The sequence below is a fragment of the Brassica rapa genome, chromosome A07, assembly GCF_000309985.2.
Source record: "Brassica rapa cultivar Chiifu-401-42 chromosome A07, CAAS_Brap_v3.01, whole genome shotgun sequence".
NCBI classification, from domain to species: Eukaryota; Viridiplantae; Streptophyta; class Magnoliopsida; order Brassicales; family Brassicaceae; genus Brassica; species Brassica rapa.
In genome coordinates, this window is record NC_024801.2 from 24,488,844 (window position 1) to 24,501,868 (window position 13,025).

Below are 13,025 nucleotides of genomic sequence, written 5' to 3' on the forward strand. Positions count from 1 at the left end.
AGCGTGTCTCATTGTGTTCATATAAAGTAAAGTAATTTTTTACAAGAAAAATTGAAAGGATGCGGTAGTAAGAGAAACTATGTTCTGGTTGTGTCTGACACGTCGCATTTCCAGGTAATGAGATAAGCCTGGACCATATATTTTTCTCTTATCTCATCTAACTCTTTTTTGAGCGTTTTGTTTTCTTCTTTTAACGTTTGTTTTCGTATTTTGCAAATGTAATCCCTACTTAATTTCAACCATGCCGATAGTTGCGTGCTACTTTTCCGTTGTGCAGTGAGGACGTAAAGTAAGAAAATAGTGATCGATGAAAAAGATTTGACATTATGAATAATACCATCTTTCTATTAATTCCTCGGTCGGATATTTTTTTTCATATAACTGTGAATACGACTGTACTTTAGTGTGCAAACAAAAGAAAAATTGAAAACTAACAAAAGAAAATTTGAAAACTATGTAGTATGTACAGCTAAGCCTATGTATGAAAGCCATGATCTGGAGAGATAATTGATCTATAGTTTTTTTTTTCAGTTAGGTTCTGTGGATGGACTTGGGCATAATTTGTTTGGAAGAGTTTGAGGTTTATAGGCCCGTTTTTACAGTAGAAGAAATCCAAACTATACGGGTCGTATAGGCACGGTAAAGGCGCATTGAAGTTTGACGAGGAGCGTGTCTCAATTAATTTTCTCAATTTCAAATAGGAGTCATCTTGCTGAGTCTTCGCAGGCTGACATTTTTCTTTTTTTAAAGATTTGACTGCTTTATTATGATAACCAATAGTGATCCTCGTGGATGAGAATATAAGTTATTGATAAAGAGACATAATAAAACGAATTGCAAAACTTCGATGAGTCTTGAAATTGTTTTGCCAAAGAATCAGCCGCTTTATTATCTTCTCTTGGAATCCGACGAAATTTTACATCCTCAAATTTTTCCTTCCATCCTCTGATCTCCTGAATCCAATCGTAAATTTGGAAATTCTTTTTGGAAGTAGTAAGCTGTAAGATCATGAACATGTTTATTATCTTCTTCTTTTTTGTAAACTTACATGTTTATTATCTCCTTTGAATACAATCTTGTGATAGCCTTTAACCCACGTATGCTGCATGGCATTAAGTAGTGCTTGAAGACTTTAAATTCAGTCTCTAAATTTCCATTCTCAAAGACTGCTCGTTTGCTTTGTCCTCCATCTAAAAAGAAGCCTCCCGTCGACATATGTTGCCTCTTGCTTCCATCATAATTAACTTTCACGTAACCATATGGTGATTTCTCCCACTTTGATAGTTTAATCAAACCCATGTTAACCTGATTTATTTCTCCGCCATCTTCATCTTTGTACAACACCATAGTCCATTCTCTTGCCTCATGTCGAGCCTGTTTGAGATCCATTTGCCAGCATGACTGTTGCCGACCATAGACTAACAAATTTCTACTCTTCCAGATTCTTCATAAGATCCATATCGGTTGTTGTCTATCAATAGGATTGAGATTTTTGTTATTCACAAAAGAGATGATGGATTTTAACTTTACCTCAAAGCTGATCGTTGGATCGATAATGGTTTGGTCCGGTAAATGTGCTCCCCTCCATAGTGATTGGGCATATGGGCAAGAAAAGAAAAGATGTTCCATATCTTCTTACACAACATTTTCTACATAGACTATCTTGGCTTATCCGTCTTCATTTCAGAATTGATCCAGCCGGCATAGCCTCTGATAGCATTCTCCATAAGAAATGTTAAAGCTTCGGATCAGTGTTTAACTTCCAAATGGCTGCTTTAAGTTCATGAACTTATGGACATATGTAGGACTATTTGAAATGATATTCTCTAAATGACATTAATTAATCTTTGAAATGGTTCGTTTTTAAGTAACAAAACTATAGGCTTTATGAATTTTAATTTTTTTTTAAAAAAAATCTGATGATATTAACTATAATATATGTATATTTAAAATAATTGAAAGATTTATCTCAGTCCAGTTCAACTAGTGGAGCTTCCATCAAGAAAGTTAAAAAATGGAAGAAGTGGTCAAAGCTATCATTTCTAAAAGGGTTCCAACGGTTTATAGCGAGCCGACGCCGCTACTAGTTGAATGTCAGAAAGTTTTGTGGTCTTCAAATTTTATTTGGTTTGATTTGAGTGATAAATTAAATTATATATTTGGTGAAAGAAAGTGAACTTGAAATTACAAAATCATATGTTTTTAAAACATTCAAACAACTTAAAAAAAAAACTGTAAGCAGAAAATTATCATAGGACTTGGGACGATCTTAATTTTTCGACAGTAATTTAATAAAACTTTATTTTTAACAATTTGTGTATGGTATAAATTTTTTGAATCTACACGCCAATGCTTCGTCCGATTATGCTGCAAGTCAGTCTTACCGATATATTATCCTATTACACATGAAATCCTACTAGAAATAAGGAACTTATTTTATTTTTTTTTATTTTTAACAGTCTCACTATTTTTATTTTTTTTCACTGAATATTGTCAACATTTGACACATGAATGATGTCACTCTTGTTCGACAATGGATTTACGGTTTAATATACTATTATATTTTAATTTACATGTTCTTTTTTGTTCATTTGGATCTGTGCATCACAAGCACATTCGAGTGAAATTGGGGCCCTTAAAGCTAAAAGAGAATAATAATCGATGAGGCATCTCTCTTTCAGACTGCTTTCGATCCATTTTCAACATTATTGAAGAATCTTATTTTTGTTCTCTCCTTTAATAACTTTCATCATCTATTATTTATCTTATTACAATGGATGACACTATATATTAAATTAATCATCGCTAAGTGTTTTTCTGTATACATCTTAGTAAAGAAGAAGACAATGAAGTCTATAGTGTAAGATTAAACCGTCTAAGTCAAATGCTACATTTCATTTGTTTTGCTCATCTCAACTTCTTATATATATATGAATATACGTTCGTTTCAAATACTATATTTCGATGTTTACCAAAAAAAAAAAAACTATATTTCGATGGTATGACATTGATCTTGTCACTATCATTCCTAAACGGCATGAATCTCTTGATTCTTATTTATACAACACGCAACGCTTCACCATGTGATATGATGTATAAAGCTTGATTCGATTTACTTCATTGGTTTAGATAATGGATTTCAACAAGTTATTAGAGAATATGTTTCTTTTATCATCAAAAGAAAGTATGCTAAATAGATGGTTAAAGAGAAAGTTATATGATCATTATCCTCTCTTAGCTTTGCTGATTTTCTTTGCTTGTTTTTCAAACATTCGGGCCACACGAATATTTGATATATTTATCTGATCATCTCTCTCATTCATATGCATTTTATGCATGCATGTGTGTGTTTCAAGTTGGATTGAATGATTATCGATATTCCTTTCTTTAAGAAATGAACAAATGAAAGGTGTCCACTAAAACAGAAACTCGTAGTAGGAGAAGATGCTTCTCCACGACATCAAGCCACACTATTGGGTCCCCCATTTTTTCTCATAGTTTTCTCATTAATTAGTAATATATGTTCTTTTCAGAATTTACGATTTTTATGCCTCATCAGAGAAAAAATCAATAATAAATCTAAATCACAGTTATAGCGAATGAATCCATTCCTTACAATGGATCGATTCGCCCATTGGAAGCCAATATTTTCTCTGATTTATGATAACAACAATGGTTTCTTTGTTGTTTATTATTTATATTTTCATTTTATATTTTGAGAGTATGTGGAATCAACATAGTGTTTCAAAAAGCAAAGTATCAAAATTTGAATAAGTTGTGCTTTAATTTTTTTTATTAAGTTATCAGTATATCCCTTTTTTAAAATTTGCATAAATTAGTGATATTATCAAAAGGTAACTGTACGTAGTACACTGCATGAATAATTAACCAATGTATGTATATTCAGAAAGAAAAGAGGGATTAGGAGAATAATCATTAGATATCGATTCTTAAGACCAATCTTATAATTATGGTTCAGAAAAATAAGTTGAACAAACAAAAACACGTTACACGTTTCGGATGGAGTCCACTTTCAGTACTTGTAGTTTGATTGGCAAATACTAATTAGTGTCGTCGTATAATGCAACCAAAACATGCATGTTAAGAAAAAAAAGAATCTTAATTTTTATTCACAAGGGCTGTATTTTTCTTAACAAATATAAACTATTTTCATGATTTAACGGATGAATGTAATTTATTGTACGGATGGTGTCATGGTGATGTTAAATCAAAATACACGTTCAGTATATTAATACATTTTTCTCTAGTTTGTATACCCTTAGAAATCTTCCTGCTCAGAGAACGTATACTATGCCTCCGAGATACCTGATAGCTAGTTTTTTTTTTTTTTTGGATAGCTAGTTATTCAAGTCGACCCTTAAAAATAAGGGGTTATTTGTGAAATAACCAAAAAAAAAAGAAAATTAGTTTTGTAGAGAGAAGATAGAGAGAGATAGAAAGAGAAAATAAGAGAGAAAGTGTAAAATTGGTTAGTTAGTTAATTTTAAGTTTTTGTTTGGTTATTAGATGCAAATTCTCTAAAAATAAAACGTTGTGTGTTTATTTTACGCAATGAAAATGATTGTTTCCCAGGGTTTCATATTTTGCTCACACGTACTAACTTAAGCAATGTGTTGAAATACATATTTGTAGCGGTGCCATTAGGCATGGGACGGATCAGATATTCGGGCAATTTTAAGATATTCGAATCTGGATCCTTATCCGACGAATCCATAATTTTACTATCTTTATCCGGATCTGGAATTCTCGGATATCCTTCTAAAAATTGTAATATCCGGCGGATATCCGGATCCGGATTTAGATCCTTAAAATAAATAAAAAATAATATTAATATATATATAATTTAAAAAATAATTTAAATATAAAGATATATATATAATGTTTTAATTATTTCTATGTATAATATTACAAAATTTGCATGAAATTTATATATACTATTATAAAAATGAAAAATATATTAAACAAAATTATTTTTATATATAAATATTACTATTTTTGAAATAATTATTAATAAAACTTACGGATCCGGATATCCGAACTAAAAATTAAGATATTCGGATCCGGATCCGGCTTTGGCAGATCCAATATTTTATTATCCGAATTCGTATTCGGCCCCTTCGTATATCTGGATTTTCGGAACGGATCCGGATCGAATCTTGGATCGAATCCGGATCTCGGATAAATATCCCAAGCCTAGGTGCCATATATCTTTCTGCCTCATTATATATTGTTGTGGACATTTCTGGACCATGCATTGAGTTGTTATATAGATCAATTATTTTTGTTACTGTTTTCACCTAAATGTATTTTATTATATTAATTTAGTAATTATACGAAATCTGACTGGATTCACTATAAAGAAAATTAAGGCATAAAAAGTGTATGTTCTGTTTAAAATTATATTGAGATTAGATTCCCTCACCTCTACATGCAACCAAGAGAATCTGCCAATCAGTCCCATCTTTTCTTTCCTTCAACAATATGTATACATATATCATATATGCTTATTGAGCTTCGCAAAAACATAAACAAAATGTTTAATTAATATATATATATATATATATATATATATATATATTTCAGCAATATTTATACATGACTGAGCACAGATACCAGATACATTATATATTTTGAATCAGTTATCCGATATTCCGATTCGTATTTACTTAATAAATAATGTAAGTATTTTCTTATCGTATAACATGTAAAAATATTCTTAAGCTATTTATGACCTGCCCAAATATCGTACAACACTTATCATATTTTTTTAATCGAATTTCTCTTTTAGATTTTATACTCATGCCTTTGAATAGTATATATATTTTGAGTATTAATATTTTATACTCTTAATGTCTTTCTTTTTTTAATTTCAAGTTTCATATTCCGGAGAGTGGAATTGAGCTATGTTTGACAGTGATAATGTTGTCTAGTATTAATTTTGGACTTATCGAATACGATCAAATGAAATTTCTTACTCTTACTGATCTGTTTGACTAAGAGACATCCTGAAAATTGTGAAAAATTAAACCGTTATATATTATCCTTTATTTTGTCGGTAGATGTTCAACTAGATTTTTTTGTATGTAGTAAAAGCTTGATCTGAAAATAAGATTCTCGCTGAGGAAAATAAATTATTTCATAATACAGGTGGTTCATATTTTTAGAGCATTAATTATGAAGAAGATAAACAAGTTTTTTCAACAATATATAAATATGACGACGACAAAAAGTTCCTACCCAACAGAAGGAATTCAAACTATGCGACAGTAAACTTTTTGCTACTACATAGTTATAAGTAACTCATGATTCATGAGCATGAATACAACGATGCATGGCAGCTTAATATATTTATAAGAGAATGTTTATTGGAAATCTTTTAGGTTGGGATTTTTAACGTAATATAAGATATAATCTCTTAAATTTTAACTAAAAATATTAAGAGACGTCTTTTAAATAAGAAATATAATTAAAAAACGTCTCTTAATGTTTTTAAGTTAAAAATTAAAAAACCGTATCTTATATTATGATAAAAACTTCAATTTAAGAGACCTACAATAAACATGGTCTAAACATACGAAATACGTACATCGGTAAAGTCTATATTAATTAAATTTTCGTCGACGTCGGTAATATATAGAGATATATTATGAAGGGACATATATTGTATAGATACAAGTATGGTGGGGGCAACACTACCGAAGTGCAAGTCAAGATACATATGAGACACACCCTTCTTTTTAGGAGCGATTCTTGTATTTATACACCCTTACTTCATTATAAAATGCATCACTATCTATCCCGGATTATATTAATTATAAAATCTTTTTTGGTCTAACTAATTATACAATCTGTGTGGTAGATATAGCTCATTATTCAAAAAAAAACATAGGTACAAGAAAACCTGTAAGATATTAATTACACAATAATACTCAAATCATCAAGATACAATACATAAACACTGTTATAGTTGATCCGTTCCTAGACAGTTCAGCTATCAAATGTATAAAAAATGTTATATATTATAAGGCTACGACTATTACGATACGAATCGAGCAAATCCTAAAGGCCATGTCGACACCAATAGAGCCTCACCTAATCATATATAACAAACACACACAAAAGACCATTTCTTCATAAGAAGAATAAACAAAAGAGGAAAGTAACATTAGGACCATGTTGAAAATAGAAAAGAAAACGGTAAGAACATTTGCAAACAAAGAAAAGAATAGGTATGCAAAATGATATGTGTCCATTTAGATAGATCGATGTACATACGACCAAAAACGAAGAAGAACTCTTTTTATATGATCTAATTGCATCATATATCTAAGAAAAAGTAACACGAAATTACAAAAGGCAACATATAGCACAAAAAAAAAAGAACAAAGCGGTGTGAATCGGGGAAATGATCGAAAAAGAGGAGAAAAAAACATTAATTAATCATAAAAATCTAAAGAAAGAAAGAGGAAAGGGTCAAGAGAGCATATATTCCCTTCTCCAACAGAACCCCACTCATGTTTCCTGATATGGAGTGAGAGAAGAAAGATAGAGGACAACATCAACCACTCCAAAGATTTATATATACATATAAATCTCCATATCTTTGCAACCAAACCCAACAATCTTTGAAAACAAATAAGTGAACAACCCTTTCGTTTTATTTATATTTATTGGGGTCGTTCTTGATTGTTTACTAGAAGGAGAGATTTGTATGTGTTTATTAATGGAGAGCAACACTACTAATGGTAATAATCAGAAGACAAAGATGAGTCTTGTGTTGTCAACAGATGCTAAGCCCAGATTGAAATGGACATGTGAGCTTCATCACAGATTCATTGAAGCCGTTAATCAACTCGGTGGACCAAACAGTATATACTTAGTGTTTTCATCTTCTACTAACCTTAGTTTTTTTTGTTCATTATCCATTTCTTGATTGGCTTTTTGGTTTGCTTTGTTGTGTGAATTGCAGAGGCAACACCTAAGGGTTTGATGAAGGCTATGGAGATTCCTGGGCTCACTTTATATCATCTAAAGAGCCATTTACAAGTAAATAATGTTCAGAAGAATCTCTGGTTGGATCAATGGTTTTAGGTTTTACATTTTTTGTGTTTCTGGAAGATCAAGTTTGGATGCTTTTATTTTGATTTTTCTCTGCAGAAATATCGACTAGGAAAGAGCCTGAAGTTTGATGATAACAATCTTGAAGGTTTAAGATTCCTCTTTTCCTTTATTATAATATTGATCATGTTTTTAGAAAATTTATGGATCTTCATATTTGATTTTTTTCTTATGTATGATTTGTTACTTGGTCTAGCAGATTCCTCTGCTTCAGAAACCCAAGAAGCTGAGAGTAAAAACGTCTCTACAGATTTCAGAGGCAGTGTCAACGTAGAAAACAACAATCCAGCTAACGAGTAATTAATGATCAGATAATCAAAACAATAATATCTTCCATAGATAGATTATTTCAAAAAATTTAATATTACTTGTTTGGGTTTGTTTTGAAGCAGAGGCGTGCAGATCACGGAAGCTTTACAGCTGCAGATGGAAGTTCAAAAGAAACTTCATGAACAAATCGAAGTAATAGCTTCAATCAAAGATCCTAATAACTCTAATTAATCCCAGTAGTTTCTGTTTAGGGTCTTGAAAATGTTTTGGTTTTAGGTTCAGAGGCATTTACAAGTGAAGATTGAGGCACAAGGCAAGTATTTACAGTCAGTTTTACTGAAAGCTCAACACACTCTTGCTGGCTACACATCTTCCACTCTTGGCATGGACTTTGCGAGAACCGAACTCTCTAGACTAGCTTCAATGGTGAATCAGAGTTCTTCGTTCTCGGAGCTAACACAAGTGGAAGAATACAAAGAAGAAGGATTCTTGTGGTGCAAGAAACAAGAAAACAGAGGAACTACACATCCAAGACGTTCAGTTGAGAGCTCGTTGACATCTTCAGAGAGCTCAGAGACAAATCTGAACAAAAATAACGACGAGAGAATGTCAGTGGAGCTTCCGTTGATGGAGATCAAATCAGAAAAGCTGACGGAGAAGAAGAAGAGGAGCCTAAACGATGTCGTTTGCATGGAACGCCAGCCTCCAAAGAAGAGGAATCTTGGAGCTTATGATGATGATGATGAACACCTGAGGTTGAGTTTGAATAGTTACAAGAAAGACATGGGGACGTGTCCGAACATAGGACTAGGGTTTAATTGAAAAAAGTAATCACTTTAATATTATAAATATTTTTAAAAAGTCCTATGTATCTGCGTAGATTTCCATATATATAACATAAAGTGGAGATTTTGTGAGAAAGTCGGGGCGAAGAACGCATGGGAATATTCTACGAGTCAACATGATTACTATAACTATATAGAAAATGCGTGATATGTGTGTGTAGATTAGGTGAGGAGGCTTGTGGATGTGGTAAAGGCGGATTTGTGGGGAACTTTTTATGATCAATGAAAGAAGCAAAATGATTAAATTACAGTGACCTTTTATCATTATGTTCCGACCATGATAAGCATGTTAGCTTCTCAGTGGTTATTTTATGACAAGACAAACCATATATATAGAGGAATATATTTTAGGAACCACATGAGAAGGTGCGTTGTACGTGTTATTATGCATACCATAGAGGAAAGAGTGAGTCACGTGTTCATGAAAACGAGGTTTAGGCTAATTAAGCAAGTTTATTTTGTTTCGCGAATGAATATGGTGTTATCTATAACCCACAAGTGTTTCGGATTTCTGTAAATTTTCACAAGTTTCTTAAAATTTTCACCAGTTTACAAAATGTTGACAATGTTTTTATAACCTATTACGTGTTGACCATTTAGAAAACTTTGTCAATTTCTTGTCATGGCTACCTTTTGGTTATATGAATATCTTTTATTCATGTGGGCATATATATAAGAATAATGTAACACGAATATTTTGAGAGACTGAGATAGATATAAGTTGAAGTTATGGACATTTTTTCATTGTCTCATCCAAGCACATGTATTTGAGAAACCCCGTGATATCTATATAGCCAAAATCTTATTTTGTCTGAATGCAATTATTTTTCCTTCCAATTGTTCCAAGTATAATGTGAAAACGTTCTTGGTATCTTTAAACTATAGCTCTGATATATGCGGTGTGACGGTCAGTTTGGTTGAAACCTTTTAATAAAATTTGTGAATAAATATGGTAAAATTGGTTAGCTAGTTTCAGTTAATGTTTGAATAATTAGAAGAAAACAGGTGATTAAAAATTGGATTTAAAGCAGATATTGATAAGGCAAATATGAAACACCAATTTTTTTTTGCCAATCAAACATTTTTAAAATCAGTGATATAGAATGGTGGATTCCTTATATTTACATGATGATTTTACAATATGATAATTTACAAGACCTATAGATTTACTCACCAAACTTTGTTTGGGAGTAAGCAAAAGCATTAATGTTATACATCACTTGTACTTGATTGATGTAAACCGAGACTGTCTAGTGTGCACATGATGCCACCACTTAATACGCATCCTATGTAGTCTTGGATCCAACTTCAGGGACGTTCTGCTCACATGTTATATGTTTGACTTATTCGAATTTACCCCAAAATATGTCTAAAAGGATAAAATAAAAGTAATCATGGCAAAAGCTAATTTCATTCTTTTCACATCACATGGACTCGGAAAATAATTCTCTTTCACACTCGGCCCAATTCATCTATAGGCCCGTTTTTTTGGGTATCATCAAAATGGCAAATATCCATGCTCATTTGGAACATTATATCAAGACAGTTGAACATTTGCAAGTCTTGGTATCATTTAAAACAAACCTGATAGCAGTGCTTTTCCAAACATGGGATTTATAGATAAGCAAAGATGGACTTTCATGCTTAGAAACTAGGAATGTTGTGACGAGGGGCTGTTTTGTAATTTCCTACTAGACCAGTTTAGCTTGTACAGACTAAACCAGATGCCAGCCAAGGCCAGATCGGTACGATCATAGTTTTTTTTTTGTTAATTTAGCAGTTAACCCTAGGCCGTCCATTTAAATCAAGATTGGGATTCGACTCAATTTGTCAATGGCAGCCTCACTATTTATTTAGAAATCAACCACAACCATTGTTTATAATGATTGTGCAGTAAAGCTTTATCCACCGAGGGAATATCACGATCATCAATCCATAATTCAATTATAACCCAAGTTTGCTTTGTTTTGCTTTTAACTTCTTTTGGATCCTTTCTCATATCATGGTGGCCGCTTCCCTCCGACCACATCAGAGATCTCATTAGTCACATCAAAGACTACAGTCGGAAAAAAATATTACTACTTTAACTTCAAAAATCAGAAAATATACAAAGCAAACACAGTCTCAATATTCAAGATTTCGTTATCTTATTTTTAAAATGTATTTTTAAGTAAAGGAAAAGTTGGAACTTTAGGACTAACCTCGATAACGGAGAAAAGAAAAACAAAGTGAGAGCTCAAAATCAGGAGATGGGTATTTTGTGTTTTTGGACCAACGACTAGTCTCCTCCTGCTTTGTTTTAGAGGCTGCAAGCAATATCCAATCCTAAATTTTAAATTATATGTTACTTTGAGACAGAACCTGATGCTTCAGAATGTTCCAAGTAACATGTGATAAAATATTTCTTTTTTGTGCTAAAACAGAATTAAAAGAAATTTAAATGACAGTAGTAAATAAAAGGGAGGTCGGATAAAGAAAAAGATCATCCTTTATGAATAAATTAGAAATGTTTTAATAATTACGGGAACTATATCAAGCCAAAGTGTGTTTTCTTGAATCATTGCATTGAGGATTAAGATCTGTGGATGAATTAAACAAGGTGGGAAAAAGCATTGGGGAACTTATTAATTAGCATAAACAAACACAACCAAAATAATAATTAGCTATGGTGAATCTTAAACTTCACAAAGAAATATCGAATCTCTCATTTCTACAGTAGATACGTGGAAGAGTATACTGTCTACAGAGTTCTTCAATAATTTTTTGGGTCTATGCTATTTAGATTTCTTTAATTAATCTTCAGTAGATTCTATACTAAACTACTACATGATATCGCAGGCAAAACCGGCTTTAAGTTAAGATATTTTTGGAATATCAATGTTGTGAGAAGAAAAAAGATGAGATAGCACAAGTAAACATGCAGTGCAGCCGATGTCTTGCTTAAAAAAGGTGAGCTATGAATCCTAAAGTGAAGGTAGGAATCTTAGAATAATATAAAGAATCGTTCTTAAATAGAGAAAAAAAGTATTTGTTTCTTTTCGAAGAGGGTTACTCTGTTGTACCTTTGTTTTCCAAAGTTTAATGCTTTATAAGAGTAGCTTGTTCCTGTAGCTGTAGCAGCGATTTGCATGGCCCACGGCTCTCGTCCGCTGTGCTGCTGCGTTTAACAAACAAAAACACTTTCCTTAACAACAAAGGAATTATGAGATAACCAGAATCCACAGCATAAAAAGGGCGAAAACTTGAATGATTAGTATTGAACACACTGTCCCAAAAAAAGATAAAGGCATTGTTATGTTTCGGAAGTACAAATCGTCAAATCAAGTAAAAATCACTGGACGGGGGTGAATATACCATGTCTGAAACCAGATAAGAAAAATAACAACAATTAAACCAATAACTAAAATTTTCATTTTGTTTTTGTTCTAAACTAGTCCTCCAAATATTTAGAAAGAAACACCACAATTTCTCGCTGATGTTTATCTTGTTGCATCCGTTATAACAAAATCGAACTATTAGCACCATAGTAAAGTGGCTTATAAGTTATAACCAAATCATTTGATTAATTTGATTAGGCTAAGCAGTTTGTAGGTGATGAATACAGAGAATCTCACAAAACATGAGCAAGGTGTTCATGAAAGTATAAGCTTATCAGTTTAACAGGACAAGAAACCAGATTGGCCAATTATACAATCTAGATTGGTATGGACAAATCATATAATTAGAGAAAAGCAAAGGAGAAATGAAGAGTGATGTAGAGAAACACATGAA

General features: G+C 32.0%; 1 protein-coding gene and 1 long non-coding RNA gene across 2 annotated transcripts; one reads left to right on the forward strand and one right to left on the reverse strand.

Annotated features, from left to right (window-relative positions):
• Window positions 1-6,949: 6,949 nt before the first annotated feature.
• On the forward strand, window positions 6,950-9,330 carry LOC103831359 (myb family transcription factor PHL8). The gene is made up of 6 exons (XM_009107265.3): window positions 6,950-7,889; window positions 7,991-8,067; window positions 8,179-8,227; window positions 8,339-8,435; window positions 8,532-8,601; window positions 8,686-9,330. Exons 1-6 carry the CDS (start codon window positions 7,733-7,735, stop codon window positions 9,229-9,231), a joined length of 996 nt encoding a protein of 331 aa, XP_009105513.1. The 5' UTR covers window positions 6,950-7,732; the 3' UTR covers window positions 9,232-9,330.
• A 1,988-nt stretch (window positions 9,331-11,318) lies between these two features.
• LOC117126454 lies at window positions 11,319-12,526 on the reverse strand. The gene is made up of 2 exons (XR_004449037.1): window positions 12,317-12,526; window positions 11,319-11,560 (listed from the first exon to the last, which is right to left on the reverse strand). It is a non-coding gene; the product is annotated as an uncharacterized LOC117126454 (long non-coding RNA).
• Window positions 12,527-13,025: the final 499 nt, after the last annotated feature.

Bases quoted from the DNA above. Each gene is read 5' to 3' on its own strand.
- LOC103831359 (XM_009107265.3), top strand. From the start codon at position 7,733: ATGTGTTTATTAATGGAGAGCAACACTACTAATGGTAATAATCAGAAG. The intron at 8,436-8,531 runs GTAATTAATGAT...GTTTTGAAGCAG, and splicing joins AACAACAATCCAGCTAACGA to AGGCGTGCAGATCACGGAAG. The intron at 8,602-8,685 runs GTAATAGCTTCA...TTTTGGTTTTAG, and splicing joins AACTTCATGAACAAATCGAA to GTTCAGAGGCATTTACAAGT.